The sequence below is a fragment of the Antechinus flavipes genome, chromosome 1 (assembly GCF_016432865.1).
Source record: "Antechinus flavipes isolate AdamAnt ecotype Samford, QLD, Australia chromosome 1, AdamAnt_v2, whole genome shotgun sequence".
Taxonomy (NCBI): Eukaryota; Metazoa; Chordata; class Mammalia; order Dasyuromorphia; family Dasyuridae; genus Antechinus; species Antechinus flavipes.
In genome coordinates, this window is record NC_067398.1 from 682,164,035 (window position 1) to 682,182,367 (window position 18,333).

Sequence of the window (18,333 nt, forward strand, 5' to 3'; positions counted from 1 at the left end):
CAGAAGATGAGAATTCAAATTTTGTTACTTAGAATCGTTAGTTATGTAACTCAATATCTATCAGCGTCAAGTCCTTGCTCAAGAAAATGGGAATACTTAGCTTCCAGGATTGTTCTAAAGTTTAAATTTGCAAGCTACATAATGCTATGTAAATACTAATAATTACTATCCTAAACCCACAAAAAACTTTGATACATATACTTGCTAATACATCCAAATAGCATCATTTCTAATAAAAGTCTTATATAAGACAGGTAGTATTTTTGTTCTTTAACCTAGAGTTTAAATAGGATTTCTGTGTAAGCATCGATCCCCTGAGTACAGATGATAACAATGGAAAGCTGCTTCTTCAGCTGGCCATGCCTACATCAGTGGATATTACAACAAAAGGCTGAATTATTTAAGCACATCTAACAAGATAAATTTGAAGAGTTGATGTATTTTTTTAAGTAAATGGCTATTTCCTGAGGAGAGTATCAGGAAACACAATTTGTCAATAGGGACAACATCAATGGGATTGAAACACTGTGGACCCACCATCCCTAATGTCTGTTTCAGTCAACTAAAGGGTTCCAACTTGTTACTGGGAGTAAACAATTAAGGAGCCCTCATAATAAATTCGTTCCTCCATATTCTTAGGGAGAGGAGGAGAAACAGGGAATAACATATTTCTCTTAACCAAAGCTCTTCCATCTCCTTCCTGAGGCAGAGAAGGGACATCTAGATCCCAGGTCCTCTATTTTGCACTAAATATGGACAACTTTGTTTTTTGCTGTTCAAATTCAGTGCTGTTGATTTTGGTTGAATTTAGTTCAGGGGACAGGTCTCTACTAGACCCATCTTGGTCATTCTCTCCCCAGAACAAAACCACATAGAGATGTCCTGCCCTACATACCGCCTGAGGGGCTATTTTTCCAAGTTATTCAAAGAACTCCCAGGCAAATGGTAGCCAAAATGAAAGATGGGAAAGGGGGTTGGGCGCCGGGCAGGAGCTACGTGCCTATATAAGTGAGTCCAAAGGTTTTCCCCACCGACTCTCTCCTTTGAGTATTACTTATACCCCCCACGGATACGGCTACAACCACGCTGTAGAGGAGGGGGGCAAAGAGGACTACTGTGTCAGGACTGAGAAAGGCCCTGGAACAGTCTTGTCTTATTGCTTGCCTTTTGTTCCTTTAGACTCAGGAAAGGCCAAACGTGCCCCTCACCTGGAGCTCGCAGAGGATGAAAGGTGCTCTCCCGGTGCTGGAGGCAGGACAGGCAGGACTAGGGGCTGCCGGGGAGGCTATTTCCAATGTCCTTAGATGTCTTTGGTTTCAAAAGCCCAGTTGAGCGTGTCTAGCCCGCACCTTCCACGGGCGGCAGAGCGTTATTAACTCTTTGCACTAGGTTGGAGATGGCCTTGCCCCCGCCCAGGCCTGCTCAGTCCCTCAGCGACCGTCCCAGCATCCCGGGTGCCCCCGGGAACCCCGCGGGCAGGGCCGGGGCGGGCAAAGGAGGGGCGGGGAGGGGCGGTGACTGGGAGGAGGCTGAAGCAAAGTGGGCTCCGCTGTATGCATGCTGATGAGTTCCTAGGCTGCCGCGTCACTCCGCACCGGCGCTGTGGCTGTGGGGCGGGCTGGAGCCGGCAGAGGCTGCGAGCGCGCGGAGCCCGCCAGCCCGCCGCCTCGCCCTCGCTAGTCTCCCTCCTCAGTCTCTTCGCCTCTGAACCTGGCTCTGGCCAGCCCAGCCCCGGAGGCTTCCGCAGCACCCTAGTGTCCCCGCGCCCAGCCCGCCCCGCTCACAAAGCCTCAGCTCCCCACGTCCTCGTCTCCCCGGGGCTAGGCTGAGCCCCTCCGGAGAATGCCGGCTGCACTCCGTGCTGCGCCCTGCGCCCTAAGCTCGGGGCTGGGCAGCAGCGGCTCGGCGGGCGGGAGGCTGTAGCTGCGCAGCCCCCGGGCCGTGGGCCAGAGGCGGTGGCCGGGGCCGCAGGTGTGACTGGGCCAGCGGGAGGAACGTAGAGTGGTGCTGAAGGGGACAGCTCCCACCGGCTGCGCTCCCCGAGCTCGGCACTCCGCCCTTCCCTGCCCCGCCCCTCCCCGTCCAGGGTCCGGCCGCGGACAGCGGGCACAGCGGGCGCAGCGCGGACTCCGGCGCCAGCCCATGGTGCCCGCGGTGGCTGGCCGCGCAGAACCTGCGGCGGCCGGCGGCCAGGCGGGGATGCCCCGCGGGTGAAGCAGCCCCCGCCCCAGCCGCGTTCATGGCGGTGGCCAGGAAGATCAAAACTTTGCTGACGGTGAACATCCTGGTGTTCGTGGGTATCATCCTCTTCTCCGTCTACTGCCGGCTGCAGGACCGCTCCCAGGAGCTGGTGCAGATCGTGCGTAGCGCCGACCGCCGGGTGCGCAGCCGGCACACCAGGGCGGGTGTGATCCTGGACCGGGAGGCCATCCTGCAACGGCTCGACCACCTGGAGGAGGTGGTCTACAACCAGCTCAATGGTGAGCGGCGCGCGGGACCAGGCCGGCGGCGGGGAGGAACGGGGGAGGGGGCTGGGAGTCCGGGAAGGGCGCAGTGAGAGCGCACCTCCACCCCGAGGGGGCGCGGGTGCACTGTCCCGCCTGTGTTGCGTGAGGGGGAGAAGCACCAGGGACAGCTCCCTGGGTATAGATGGGATCGGGTCTGTAGTTGAGAGAAAAGGACACCAGACTTCCTTGAGCCTTTTTAGCTCTTCCTAGAAAAAGAATCGATCTTTGAGATGAGCTGAACGGAAGAAAGTGGCTTCTGTGCTTTTTAGGTCTCTGCTTGAAATGCGAATTCTTCATTGATTTGCTCGATAAATATTGAAACGGGGCTTAGTTCAAATTGGCATCTTGGGAGAACTTTTGAGATGGTTCCCATGGATTCTTCATAGCAGGGAAGGACGATATCTGGAGAAGAAAGATGCTCCTTTCTGGTCAGCACTTTATAAGGTGAAAGGCTAGAGAGACAAGTTACCCTCTCCTTTTGCCTGCCTTTCAAAGGAATGATAAAGTCGGGAAGTGGAAAGAGGGGGCGTGAAACAAAAAAGAATGGAGAGATACGCAGACATAATTGTGGTATGCGAGACATCCATTGCTTTCGGGGGTTTCCAGGTTTAGAACTGGCCCTCGAATTCCCTTTTATTTTCCCCAAAATGAATGTACTGCTTTCTCCCATTCCCACCCCATAATCCCATTTCTCACTTCTCTGCAAACTGTCCTCATTGTGAGTCTTATCAGGAAAACCTTCAATAAAAAAAATTTGGAAGAATGGGACAACAGGCTCCGAGGAGAAAAACTCAAAGCCAAAGATTCGAGGTGGGTGATTGGCACATTATTACCTGCAGGCAGGCCTCCAGATGAGGCTACTTTGGCACTAGTGACTTTAAGCTTCAGGGCCCTTGAAATATCCATTATAAACTCAGCTTTAAAATGACATTGAACTTTCTTCCATCGATTGGTTAGGGGAGGATCAGTCTGGAAGATAAATCTGTATTAGTGTCACTGTAATTCACACTCAAGTAAGGCCATATGATGGAAATCTGCACTTCCCCCACTTTGTGCTGCAAGAAGAGAAAGGGGCCCTGGGATGGTACTGGGGCTGGAGGTGGGGTAGACTGCTGGTTCTGTGATGTACTGAAGCACCAGGGAAGGAGGAAAGTTTGTGTGTGTGTACGTGTGTGTGTGTGTGTGTGTGTGTGTGTGTGTGTACACTATTAGCAGTTTTCTGTAGTGATAGCTCCAGAAAAATTGAAAAGGGCTGTCTCCTACCTGCAAGTTTCCCCCATACAGTAACATCAACAGAGCAATGTAGGAGGGAGCTGTCTGGGAGCTCCCCCTGGGGAGGCAGAGACTCCTAATCTGGAGCTTGCCATGATACTTTTTTCTGCTGGAGTCCAGGAAATAGAGGATGCTAGTCTTCCAGTTGGATGGGAACTCAGAGGCCATCTAGTCCTTTTACAAATCAGGAAACAAAGACCCAAGAGATGAAATTGTTTGCTCAAGGTCACACAGTCTATGGAGAAACCAGAATTTGAATCTTTGTTCTCTGACCATAAATAAAGCACTTTTCCTATTATGCCATCTCTATATTGTATTTCCTTCTGGAATAGAGGGCAGGACCTCTTAGGGCAGGAATTTTCAACCTTCTTTATATCATGAACCCCTTTGACAAGCTGGTGAAGTCTATGTACCACTATTCAGAATATTTTAGCTGCATAAAATATTTAAAAATTAATTCTAATGAAACAGTTCTCAAAATTTCTTTAAAATACACATATTCTAAGAAATTTATTTATAGATCCTTTAGGATTAACAGCTCCTGAATTAGTAAGACCATGGTCAACTCATGTCATATACATTTAGAAAAGACAAAAACCTATATTGTGGCTAGTTAAGTTAAGGCAGTAGTCCTTGAAAGATTTTATTTGACCTATGCAGAAACCTTTATTGGGTATCACTAAACCTCTGTAGAAAACCTTCAGTGGGTCCAATTTGGCCAGGGCAGTAACTCTGGGTGAAGTTTGTATGGGAATTTATAGGGGGTCTAGTTATAGCAAGGTAAGAACTGTTGATGGGTATGGTTAATGGAACCTTTAATGGAACCATTCATAACAGGACTGGAACCCTTAGGGAATTTGGGTAGAGAAGGAGCCATAATTCTTAATGAGCCTCATGAGGTCAGGAGCCAGAAATCTTAGTGGTTTGGGTAAGGGCAGGAACCCAGAACCTTAGCACAGAGGTCCATGAACTTAATTTTTTAAAATTTTGATAACTACATTTCAGAATACTTAGTTTCCTTCATAGCCTTACATATTTTGCTTTATGTATTTCAAATCGTTATTCTAAAACTGTGGCCATAAGCTTTGCTAGACTGCCAAAGGGATCTGTGATGCACACAAAAATTATTAAGAACCCTTGCTGTGGGTCTGGTTAAGACTGGGCAAGAACCCTTGGCATGTTTAGTTAAACCAGGGCAGGAACCCTTGGTGGGCTCATTTCCCCAGAAGTCTTAGAACAGAATTTTCACTCAGATATATGAACCCCCCCAATACCTGCATGCTGGGCTGTTTAAATCTTTATGTGGTCTTCCAAAATTCTCTTTGACAGAGCATAGGGCATCATCCTTATTTCATAAGCTCTTTCTCATCATATACATCCTTCTGAAGTGATTTCATAATGAGGCTTATGTTTTTTCTGTCCTTTTCTATTCCTCTAAGGTGGGGGAGGAAGAGGATAGTAGAAACGGAAAAGTTGAGTTGGAGCTTAATCTTGGCTATTTCATCAATGTGACTCATCACCGCAGAACAGTGTATGCCTGTAAGAGCATGCAGCTCCGTTGAAATCTATTTGCCAGGGTGTTATGGGCTGTTTTATGGGGAGAACTAGAGGATTATATAAAAACATTGGCAACATGCTGGGGTTGTATAACATCATGATAACTGGCGCTCGGCTGCTAAGGGCTTCCCTCCCTCATCCTTCAAGGTGAGAAGGACCCAAAGTGTCTAATGACAGGAAAACCCAGGCACTTGGCTCTAAATTTCTAATAGGAAGAAACCATTGGCTTTGTGAAAGAGTGAGAGAGTAACCCAATCTTCTCTCTCTTTATCCAGCATGGAGAGCTTCTCCTAAGAAACTGTAAGAATTCAGGTCATTGTTTGAAAGATTACCCAGTGAAAAATATTAAGGAAACAAACAGGTAGAGTTCCTTACTCTCAAGACTCTTCTTTAGAGTCACATATGCTTTGACTTATCCCCCTTAGGATGGGGGACTTTTTGGGACCACATCCACATTTCCAAAATGCTGCAACAATTGCACCCTCACCTCTTCTGAATCCTAAAAGAAAAAATGACCTAAATATAAACATTCACATCATTAAACATGGAAGAAAATGGATAGTACTATCTTTCATAGCCATGTCTGTCTGGAAGAAATTTCTAGTGAAACAAAGGAAAGAAGAGAAATCCAACGATAAAATAGAGCATCCCTATTATATGAAATTGAAGAGATTTTGCATGAAAAAAAAATCAATGCAACTAGAGTAAAAAGGAGAACTATTGATTAGGAATTTGTTCATTGATTATCTTTTATTTTTGTTCATTTCATTTTTAAATTTCATAATGCTAATCATAACTCTAACTTCTAGCCTGACAACAACTCTAACTTCTAGTCTGACCCTGACATGGGAAAAAAGGGGAAATGAAGTTCAAAGAGATTGTATTAAATGAGAGTACAAGGATTATAGGGTTTGAAATCAAACTGGAGTGTTGAGAGAATTCTCTCCCTAGCTACAGGGGAATGATTTGGTGGTTAAGACCCACCCTTTGAAAAACAAAACTTATGAGAATTGTCCACAGACAAGAATGGTGATCTTCTTTTTCTTGATCTTGTCATTCTGCAATCAAAATATTCCATGGTTTCTTCAAAGTTCATATCTCCTTTGAACTAGCCATCTAGCCACACAAACACATGTGAGTGTATACATATATGTGTATGTATACACATATGTGTATATACAAACACACACACACATATATAACTGATAACAGTCTGTGTCTTAGACAAAACATGAAGCCCTTATCCACAAATTTGTCCCTATAGATAGATTAGCCTTTAGTACCATTATGGTATATGAGATCACTATGATAGTAAGTACACAAACCACTAATGATTCTGTAAAAGCAACACCTCTTGCAACCAAATACCTTCTCTTCAGTGCTCAGAGAACAGAAGTTTCCTGCTGTTTTTGAACCTTAGTCGGCAAATAACTGGAAAGTAGCTCTGCCTAGAGACTCCTTATCAATGGTAAGATCAAAATACATTATGAATTTAAATTGGGCATGGATGGCTGGACTGGAGGCAAGAGCAGAGGAGATCATGGAGTAAGTGTCAATGGCACTGGAATGGTGGCAGACTAGTTCCCAGTGGTGGTATCTGCAAAATCCATTGGATGCTTGTGATAAAATTCTGTTAAAAATACATTTCCAAAATTAAGACAAATATATAAGACCAAGAGCCATTCCTCTAATGAATAGTTGGCTAAAAGATTTTTTAAAATCCTCAAAAGAATTACAAACTATTAAAAATCATAGTAAAGATTTCTCCATCTAGCTATTGATAATATATATATTAGTTGTAGAGTTCCCCAATACCTTGAAAATTAGCAAAAATGTCAAAAGATGAAAATAATGTTAGGGGGCTATAGGAAGACAAGCATATTATTACCCTGTTAGTGGAACTGTGAATTGGTCCAGTCATTCTTGAAAGTAATTGGAATGCCTAAAAACTTAAAATATATATCCCTTGATCCAGAGATCCCATTGGCATATGTGTTTAAAGAAGTTAAAAACATGAAGAAAACTTACATTTATAAAAGTGAAACAAATGCAAGAAAATCAAAGTAGAAAAAGAAGATTTGGAATCAGAAAACCTAGGTTTGAATCCTTCTTCAAACAATCACTAGCTGTGGGGACTCTAGGCAAAGCACAATCTCTCTGGGCTCCACCACAATCCCTTAAAGAGTCATCACAATCCTGTAAAGCTACCCTCAAGGCACCTACACCATAGCTGGGCAACTGAGGTTAATACAGAGAAAGCATTACACAGAGGCTTACAATTTCATGTGGTTCATGTGGTAACTGTTAACTGAGATTAGAGGAAGGAGAGATCCTTGGTAACTGTCTTAGTGAAGGAAGACTTCATAGAGAAGGTAGGGCTACCAAATTCAAAGGGCTACACCACTTTGGGATCAGTAAGGAAGGTATCACAACCTTAGGACTCTAAATGGGCCAAATTTTAGACCTAAAAAGGCAGAAAAGAAATACTGTCCTCTGCTGATTTTTCTTGTTAGTTTCTTCTCTGTCAGAAACCTTCCCTGGAGGAAGATGGTGTCCAGAAAGAAATGTGAGAGACGTTTTCCTTCAGTTGATGGTGCACAGTATGATATGAATGAATTATGAATAATTAAATAGTAAATCAATGAAAAGCAGTTGTTTAGCACTTACTATATTCCTGGTAAAAAAGAAAATAACCCATTCCTTCAAGGAACTTATAGTCCAATAAAAAGAGAGAGCATACATGGGGGAGTTTTGACTAGAGAAGAGCATTTTGATCTAGGAAACCTGATATAGTAGAAAAGACAATGGAGTCAAAGTCAGGAATATCTAGGATTGAGTCCTAATTTCTCTATTTTTAACTGTGTAATCTCACTCCACCTTTCTAACTCTCAGATTCCTCATTTATAAAAATAAGAATAGTAATTCTGAGCACATATTCCTTTGGGAACTATTGTGAGTAAAGTGTTTTATAAATTTTATGAATAAATCACAAATTTGATTTTTTTTGAAGACAGTAGCAGAAAGGGGTCTCTCAATTTGCAATGTCATCAACTTTGTCCAAGAGGTAGAGTGACCTATCCATGTTCAACTCACAGAATCTCCAAGTCGAGGGACTTTAGCAACCAACTTACCCAACTTATATCGGAAAAAGAATGCCTAGCATAACACACCCAGAATAGGATCATCCAACTTATTTTAAGACCTCTAATGAAGGTTAATCCACAATGTAGCCCTTCTATTTGGAAATAGCTCTCCTTGTTAAGAAGTCTTTGATTGACAGCAAGTCTAAATATAGCTATCTGCAAATTCAGTCACCTCACAATAATAACATCTATTTCACAGAGTTATTGTGAGGATCACAACTTTGTAAAGTGCTTTGCAAACCTGAAGTACTATGTAAATACTAAATGTTATGAGTATTACCTCTCTATCTCATGCTACCTTTGTATGCATGGGCCAGGAAAACTTTGCAGGTTGCCTGTTCAATGTGTTTTGGGGTGAATATAGACTAGGACAATAGGCTAGGTCTGTGGAATAAAGACAAGATAAGGATATCAATTTCCAGGCCATCAGCAAGCAGCAATTATTTATTAAGTACCTACTATGTACTAGAATTGTGCTAAGAGCTAAGAATACAAACTGAAGCAAAAAAAAATGTCCCTATTCTTAAGACATTCCATAGATTATTGCATTAGATATTTCGCATGTCTCTACTGCATTTTTACTGATTCCCAAACTAGACTGTGGGGCAAACCTAGACTAATTCCCCTTTCCCTTGCCCTGACATTCACTAGGACCGTTTGTCCAAAGTCAGTAAAACCCATGCATCCATGAACCTTACTCCTGGCCAAATCCGCATGCCCAACAAACCTTGGGATTTGATTTTTCTTTGTATCCTCAGCATTTAGCACAATTCCTAACATATATTAAGTATTTAATGAATGCTTATTGATGAATTCCTACAACACTGAAAGATTAACTAAAAGCTTTTTCACAATAATTCTGAGAGTTAGATCAAGTGAATATTGGAATGGTTTAATGTGGCACTAGATTTGAAGTCAACTTGAATTTGAACCTCAACTGACCTTGAGGAAGTCCTCCAACCTTCTGAGCTTCTATTTCTTCTGTAAAAGGAAGGCATTGGACTAGAAGAGGCCTCATCATTTGTGATCATAATTGAGTTTATTGAGGATAAGTGAGCCATAGAATATATCATCACTGAACAACAGACAAATTGTTCAATAGTGAATCATATAATATATGTGTATGTATTTATGTGGTATTTTAAAAACACAATTGGAGCTCTCCAGGATTACACTTAAGAAAAATCACCTACATGTAACACAAATTACAGTGGACAGGCTATTTAGTAACCTTTGGTTCCCATCCACACATATGCAATGATATTTTTACTAAAAATCTCAAACTGTATCCTGAAATCAGGCAGGCTGTGCTGCATTTGGCTGGCAGACCTCTGTTGGCCACTCAAAATTTTTCTAATTCAATGCTTTTACAGATTAAAAAAAAGCTGAAACTCTAAAAAGGAGAAATGACTTAGCTAAGGTCATTCATCTGGTCAGTATCAGAGTCTTACTAAGAAGTCTTAGTGGAGAGCAATGGAAGGTACAAGGGGTGAGGCTGTCCCTGATGTTTTAGCTGGAAGGAAAGAACCCCAAGCCAGCCAAGGCAGGGAGCCAAAAGCCAACTAGCTTGCCAGCAACTTGTGAAGGCAATTGGCCCAATTCAACAACTTCTTTCCAAATGAAGAGTGTATTTGATTTAATGCAAAACCCACCAAATCTCAGAATCACTAAGTCTCAACGTTGGAAAGCACTTTAGAAGCTGTGAAATCTTACTGGTACCTGAAGAAGTATCCCCACTGGGGCATCCTTCTCATATGGCCATCCAGCTTTTCCTTAAAGGACTCAATGATGCCGAAACTCCCTCCCTCCCAAAGCAGCCCATTCTATTTTGGGGCTTGGAAGATTTTCCTGACATCAAGTCTAAATGTGCCTTTTAGCAACTTCTACCCTTTGTTCCTAGTTCTTCCCTCAGGGGCCAAGCTGAACAAATCTAATCCTTCTTTCACATGACAACCCCTCACATTTTGGAAGGCAGTTATCATGCTACCCATGAGTCTTCTCCAGGCTAAATATTCCTTCAAACGATCTTCTTAAGTCATAAACTTGGTGCCTTCATTGCTCTGGTTGTCATTCTCCAATTGATCAATACTTCCCCTAAAATTTAGTGGTCAGAATGAAACATAATGTTCCAAAGGTAGGATGGCTAGGAAAGAATATTATTGTACTGTCATAGCCCTAGTTCTGAAAACTATGTCTCTAAATACAGCCTAAGATCTCATCAGTCTGGGGGCTTCCATATCATGCTATAAATCCACATCAAGGAATTCCTAGATTTTTTTTCAGATGACTCACTATTTTGCAATGCTTTCCTCATTTTGCAAATCTAAAGGCAAGTCTTTAATTTTAACTCTATTCAATTGCATCTTATTCGATTTGGTCCTGCTTCTAGCCTGGATTCTTATCCTGTCATCCAGTCTATGACACGTTCCTTCCAGTTTTGTGTCATCTATAAATCTGATGAACATGATATCTTTGTCTTTAGCCAATTCATTATTGTATTCCAAAGCCATTGCATGTGTTCTTGTAGAGGTCTTCTTCCAAGTTGACTTGGAACCATTAATGATTATTCTTCGGTTTTTAGGCATCCAAGCAGAAATAGAGAGTCATGAAATCTCAGAGTTTATGGGATCTCAAGACACAAGAGGGAGATGGGAAAGAATTGGAGACAGAAGAATTGGAGCAGTAGAAAAGGACGAGGGAAAGGTAAAAGCTCATCTGGTTTGGGCTAATAGTGTATGACCTAAAATGACCTCAGAGTTTGATTTGGACACAAAGAGGGCAAAAATCTGTAGTTGCTACTTTCTGCATTGCAAAACCTGGTATTGAAAGCTGGCTTTACTTCTTACTTATACAACCTTGAGTGAGACACAGCCTCTCTGAAACCATTCCCCCTTCTGTAAAATGAGAAAACTCTCAGGCCCCTTCCAATTCTAAATGCTATGAGCAATCCATCCAACAGAGAGAGAAAATAATGTCTGAAGATCAGATAGAGATAAGGGATTAAATCAGGACTATTCAAATAGGGAAGGCTTTTGATTGTCATCACCAATCCATCCCTAGGCACTTACAGAACATCTATTGGGCACAGTCATCTTGCTGGCCATCCTTAGAAACTGTTTTGCTTATAGATAAGATAAATATGCCTGATTCCCCAAGGAGTTTCCTTGTCAGTTTCTTGTGAGGAGAAGGAAGTTAATCTCTGAAAAGATTTTCAATTTATTTGACTTGGGATCAGTAGTCAACTTGATTGGAAAGTTTTCCATTCCCCTAAGGGAATTTCATTCTCTAAATTGCTTAACCAAGGACATGGAGCAGTTCCATATGCATTTTATCAATCTTTGCCTTCATCCTTCCCCCAAGTGTGCCTTCCAAGGTCCAATTTTTTTTGGTCTTTTTTTTCCTGGCTGGAAATCAGGAGTTAGGAATCCTAAATTGCTATCACAGAAGAAATAGCTACAGGGCTTCAATTGCCATATTAATAACTAACATTTATGTGGGAAGAAGAAGGGAAGACAATAAACATTTATTAAATGCCTACTATATACCAGGTACTGTATTAAATGCTTCACAAATATTATTTCATTTGCATGGTGTTTGAAGGTGCTGTGAGAGAATTTGAGTTCAAGCTAGCCCTGCTGCTTAATGCTTTTACTATAGGCAAGTTGCTGCCCTCACCTCATATATAAACTCAGTTTCCTCATATGTAAACTCAGAGAATTGAATTAGATGGTTCCTAAAATCTCTGTAAGCTGTAGATCTGTAGATCTGAACACATTATCTCATGTGCTTTTCACAATAACTGTCTGTACCTACAGTGTAATCATAATGGTGAGTTAGCTGGCTCTTCCAGAATATCTAAGCATTACCATTGAACTTTCCCCCAAAGGATCTCCTTCCCTCACAGTTCCAAGAAAGTCAATTCACTCACATTCTCATTGGACATGCAACTTGCAAGTTTTCAATCACCATAGGGGAAAGGGAAAAGGTCAGTGGCAATTCTTGCCCCAGGATATACCAGTAATTTGGGGCACTCGTGGATCATACTTTCTGCGCCCATTGCTGTACATTCTGATCCCACTCAGCTGCCAGTGCTTCCATCTCAAAATATATTTGTATTAATTTTGTGTATATTTTGAATGAACTTATTTTAGATATGTATAGATATATATGTTGTGTTTTCTGGCAGAATCTAAGCTTCGTAAGGGTAGGGCTTTTTTCATGTCTGTCTTTACAACCTCAGTAAGAGTTGCTGACACATAGTGAATGATTGATAAATTATTGATTAATTCTCTTTTGATAGATAGCTATTTAAGTAGACTTTCTGATTATTAGATAGACAAACAGATGAATAATTAAACAGACAGACTGGCATAGATAATTATTAAATAGATAGGACTGACAGCTAGCTAGCTGGCTAGTAGATGGATGGATAGACACATACAGATTGTTTGAGATCAATAGATTTTTAGATAGACATAGATCATTAGAAAGATAGTTGAAAAGACTAATGGATAATTAGATAAAGAGGTTGATGGTGATAAATTATTAAACTGATAGATTGTTAGATAGAATGATAAAGATATTAAATAGATGGAGATAGAACATTTATTAAGCACTTAAAATATATAAGGCACTGAGCTAAAGATAGGAATATAAATATAAACAAACAAGATAGTCTTGCACTCAAGGTACTTACGTTGTAATGGGAGAACACAACACATGTAAATGCACTGGAAAACAGGTAGATATCAAAAAGGAGAAAGTTTTCTGAATAGAGAAAAAAAGGAAAGGTGTCTGAAGTGAAGTATGAGTGAAGTTAAACATGGCACTTGGGTCTAAAGAGCTTAAATGACTCATCTACAATCACATAGCTAGAAAGTCTTAGATTCAAACATAAGAATGTTAGCTCCTTGAGAGCAAAGACTAAATGACTTTTCTGCTTTTATCCCTGGTATTTAGCACAATGCTTAGCATATAATAAGTGTTTAATAAATACTTTTTAAAAAATTATTCATTCAAGCCAGATTTCTCCTTCTTTAAGCCTCCTACAGGATGATTCTGTTAATATTTCTTGAAAAGACTTTATGAAACAATAAACTTTACCATCCCCTTCTCTATTGATATCACAATTGATTTGGGGGGTGAGGGTTAGCAAGTTAAGTGACTTGCCCAGGGTCAGATAGCTAGGAAGCATTAAGTGTCTGAGATCAAATTTGAACTCAGGTCCTCCTAATTTCAGGGCTGGTGCTCTATCCACTGCACCATCTAGCTGCCCTACAATTGATTTTCTTGCTATTGATTTCCTATAGAACGTAAAAACTAGTCAAATCCCCAATTGGGCAGAACTTTTGATTTCCTGAGAATGAGAAGAAAAGAAGGCCATCCCATTGGAATTGTTTTCATTGTTTTATTTCTCTTTCCATAAATTCATAAGATCATAGATTTAAGATTGGAAAGAACAACAGGGACCATGGCTCTAAGGAAACTGAAATCCAGAGAAAGAAAGTGAAAAGTACACAATCACACAGCTAGTAAGTGTCCAGGGAAGTATTTGAACCCAGATCTTTCCAACTCCATGTCCAATGCCATGTCCATTATGCCACCTTCCTATTAGTCAAGCCCAAGATTTGGGATTTGCATTCTAGTTTCACTCACCATGCATCTCCTCAGTCTCTCCAACTTCTAGGCTCCCAAGTAAGATGATGTGAGCCATTCTCCATTATTCCAAAAGTTTTCCCTCCCCCTTCTCCTGCACCAAACAGTAGAGCCACACTGATAACTGGGAACATTGCCCTTGGGAGACTATTAGTACTTAGATGTGATCACTTAAATTGAGACCTCTTTAGGTAGACTAAAATAACTCTAGTTTTCACTTAAGTAAATGGATGATTCTCTGCCAGACTAGTCTCAGAAACCTATTCAAGGTACAGAAGTGACCTCAGAGTCTCAAAGGCATTGCCAGTTGAGGAATATCTCTGGCAGCTCATTCAGAACTTTGCAGGCTTTGAGGTGTGGGTCCCATGATGGTAGTCCATTGTCTGAGGAGGGACTTGGTTGGATCCCAAGAAGCTTATCATAAGACCGATAACTTCTGTTGGCTCCAGAATGTCATGAAGATCATCTGCAGCAAGTCGGAAAGGAATTACAATCTGTACCTGTGAAAAGAACTGCCAGTGATCACTCAGACTCCAGGCTCCAGCTTCTCAGCCAGGAGGATAGAGTGCTGAGATTACAACTATTTGGCAAAACCTGAGTTGTAGATAGAGGCACAACTCTGGTTAAGACTTAACCAGTCAGGCTCCTTAATGTTCTGAGGACTGACTACTCAAAACACAGAAAGGAGATCACAACTTAGATCTGGTTGGAGGTCCGTCCCTCGTTGGGCATCTAGAATTTGTGTCCTTTCCAGCTTTTCGCATCTTCCATATCCCAGAGCCCTGGGGTTGGGCAGTCAGATTGGCTAAATGGATCATAGGTTCATAGAGCTGGCTATGAGCTCAAAGACCCTAAAGTACAATTCCCTCATTTTATAGATGAAGAAACTGAAGACCAGAGGATAAATTACTTGCCTGGAGTCACCCAGGGAGTAAGCATCAGAGATAGGATTTGGACCGTGGTTCTTTGAATCTAGAATGAGTACTCTTTCTGCTTTATGGGTCATGAAGAAAAAAGGCTCTGTGGTAATAATGATGATGATTAGCATTTACATAGAGCTTTAAGGTTTCCAAAGTGTTTTGTTTTCTCTCATTTTGTCCTCACAACAACCTGGGAGATAGATGCTATTATTATACCTCTTTTATAGATGAGGAAAATGAGGAAGAGAGTAATTAAGTGACTTGACTAGGGTTACCCAGCCAGCAAAAGTATAAGGTGGGATTTAACTTCAGGTCTTCTTGATTTTCAGTATTCTATTCACTGTATCTTCTAATTGCCCCAAGGTGCAAGGACAAAACCTAAGTTACTCCATAGAGGGGGAAACACTTCTCCAGGTCTATGACGAAGGGGCTGCTTCCCAACATTGTTCACTCTGATAGAAGAATTTTGGAGAAAAAGGAACTTCAAGTGGAATAAGGCAGGAAAGAGAGTCATTCAGAATCCTGAGTCCCTGCTGGAGAACCGTCCCTTCGTGAATTTGTCTCTGCTTCCCCCATCCTTTGAACTCTTTTTTCCCTTAAAGCATTTGCCATCTCCAGTTTCTCAAACTTTCTTACCAAGGGGAATAGTGATGGCACTATGGCTAGCCTTTGCCCTGAGGTCTCTTATAGCTCTAATGTGATATTGGGGGTGGGGTTGTGGGGAGTGACTTCAACCTCTTTTGCATCTCCCTCCCCCCAAAATTTTTGGCTACAAGGGAGCTAGCTCCACCCACCCAGAAATCTCCTTAGATTTCTTGTGTGAAGAAACAAGTACTGCTGGCACATAGTTACTATGAATTCTGAGATAAAACAGGGAGGTACCAGATGGCCCGATTCCCATTGTATGAAGGAAGAACCTGCAAGCTTAGACCAAGAAACTACTTTGCCCAAATCCTGGTGGGATAGTCATCTCCCCACCAACAGTCTTATGGTACCCAGGTGTTTCCAGCCATGGCACCAAAGTCCCCAGGTCTCTGGCACCACCTCCGGAAGGGCAGTATCTGTCCTCAGTGGAGACTGAGGGTATCTCTCATGCTGGTGGCCTGGTTTGGCTTGGGTACAAAAGTTCCAAGTTTCATCTCTGCTTGAGGCATAGGGATAAATAGATATTTTATTTCCAATATGATCTTTGAAAGGAGGAAGTGAACTTGATATAGAAAGGCCCATCTGAGGACTTCCCAAAAAATGAACAATGATATTCCTAAAAATTAATTCAAAGGACACAGATTTAGAGATAAAAAGAGACATTTAAGATCATAGAATCACAGATGTGGAGTTAAAAGGGACTCCAAGATTGATAATCTTGTCTATCCACTTCATTTTACAGTTGAAGAAACTGAAATTCAGTAACTTATTTAAGAACACATGGAATAAACCACAAACCAGACAGTTCCTCTGACTCCAAATCGAAAACTGTCTCTACTCTACCACATCACCCATAATTCCCTTCCCTTCTATGGAGGGCAAAAGTAAAGGGATTGCATGTATAATTCTCCTGGGCCATCTGCATATCCCAAAGGCTTGGTGCTATTTCTGAAAGGGTACTTTATCCTTTGTTCACAAGAAACTGGGTAAAAATAAATCTTTCTGCATTTACATAACCAAGTCTTCAGAATTCTTAGATTGTGTTGAAACAGCAAAAGAACAGAGATACTTTACCTGATGAAGAAAAGATCCCTTTGTCATAGAAGAGAGGTGAATTTAGGATTGATATAAAGAAAAAACTTCTGAATAAAAGGGAATAGGCTACCTTGGGGACAGTGAGTTCCCCTTCATCTTCAGTCTTTTAAGCTCTGCTGAATAACCACTTGCTAGGGATGCTGGAGAAAAGATTCTTGGTCATCGTCAAATTCATCTGGATCGCCTGAGGACCCTTCAAACTCTGAAATTTGGTGATTCTCATATTCTCACTGGAGAGCCCTGCTGAGTGAGACAAGAGACAGAGATGGGCCAGTTGATGAAAATGTTTAGCAGTTCTTTTGGTCTATCCTTATTATCCCAGAGCTCTCTTCTTGCAGATGTAGCTAGGCTACAAGTTAACTCTTAAGTTCCTTTCAATGCTGAGATTCTGAATTTTTTTTACTTGGGAAGCTCAAGATAACTATACAGTCATTGAGAGAAGAAGTAGGATCAATGGTTGGAGGTTTCAGAGACTTTTTTTCTGAGACAATCAGAGTTAAGTGACTCACACAAGGTCATATAGTGATTAAGTGTCCCATGACTGAAGCCAGATTTGAACTCCAGGGTTGGTGCTCTAACTCCTGCAGCATCCAGCTTTCCCAACACTTTCTAATAATAAGAGCTACCCAAATTAGGAGTGGGTTGCCTTGCTAGGTAGTGAATAATCCATTACTTTAAGAAAATGTCCCCAGTTGGGGGTGTTCTGCAGGGAATTGTTAGTCAGATACAAATTAACTCAGATGGTTTCTTATTCTGAGATTTTTTGAATCTCAAATCCCATAACTGGCTTTGTCATATTTCTCTCTTATAACAAAGCACAATAAAAACAGTCTCGCAAAGAGGGTGCAGATATCGTAATCTCTGGGGATGGCCACTGAGCTTATATTGGTTATCACTGTGCCTGGTCAAGACTGACTCCAATTTGCCTTGGACTTCAGACTGTCAAAACTTGGAGATTACTTGGAAGAGCTGCCTTCAAGGATCATCTATGTTAACTGACTTCTAACAATTTTTACCCTTAATTGTCATTCCCAGAATGTAGAAACTCATTTGCTGGATGGTTTAAAAGGTACTTAAGAGATGCATTTATTTCACAGTGTGGAGGCAAAAAGAGAGAGAGAGAGAGAGGAGCTGTTGTGATGTGTCATTGAGCTGCTTTCCTAGAAAATCAACTTTATATCCTAGCACACACCCATCCCGTGGGTTGCCCTTGCTGCCATATCCCCAGAGGAGTCATAGTGGAGAGTCTGCAAGCATTTTACAGCTCCCACGCAGGCATGAGATTGTGAGGAATGGATTCCCAAGCTGGTCCCATGAAAATAGGGAATGATTTCTCCAAAGCATTTTGGAAATGGGAGATGTCATGCTCTAGCCAGATCTGCATCTGGCCGAGGAGATAATAATGGCAAGATTATGTGATACTGGGTATCCACAGAGTGTTGTTAGAGCAAACTCCTAATGTGCTTCATCAAAAGGGATTGACCGTACCCATATCCCCCAAGTAATATTAGCTGATGTTTCTATATCATGTTAAGTTGT

The 18,333-nt window shown here is 41.6% G+C and overlaps 1 protein-coding gene across 1 annotated transcript in view; it reads left to right on the forward strand.

Annotated features, from left to right (window-relative positions):
- The first annotated feature begins 2,135 nt into the window (after positions 1-2,135).
- GALNT9 (polypeptide N-acetylgalactosaminyltransferase 9) overlaps positions 2,136-18,333 on the forward strand; it is a 277,398-nt gene continuing 261,200 nt past the window's right edge. Inside the window, exon 1 of the mRNA XM_051972578.1 lies at positions 2,136-2,480. Coding sequence (XP_051828538.1) covers positions 2,240-2,480 — 241 coding nt within the window. The 5' untranslated portion in view covers positions 2,136-2,239. The remainder of the gene's footprint in view (positions 2,481-18,333) is intronic.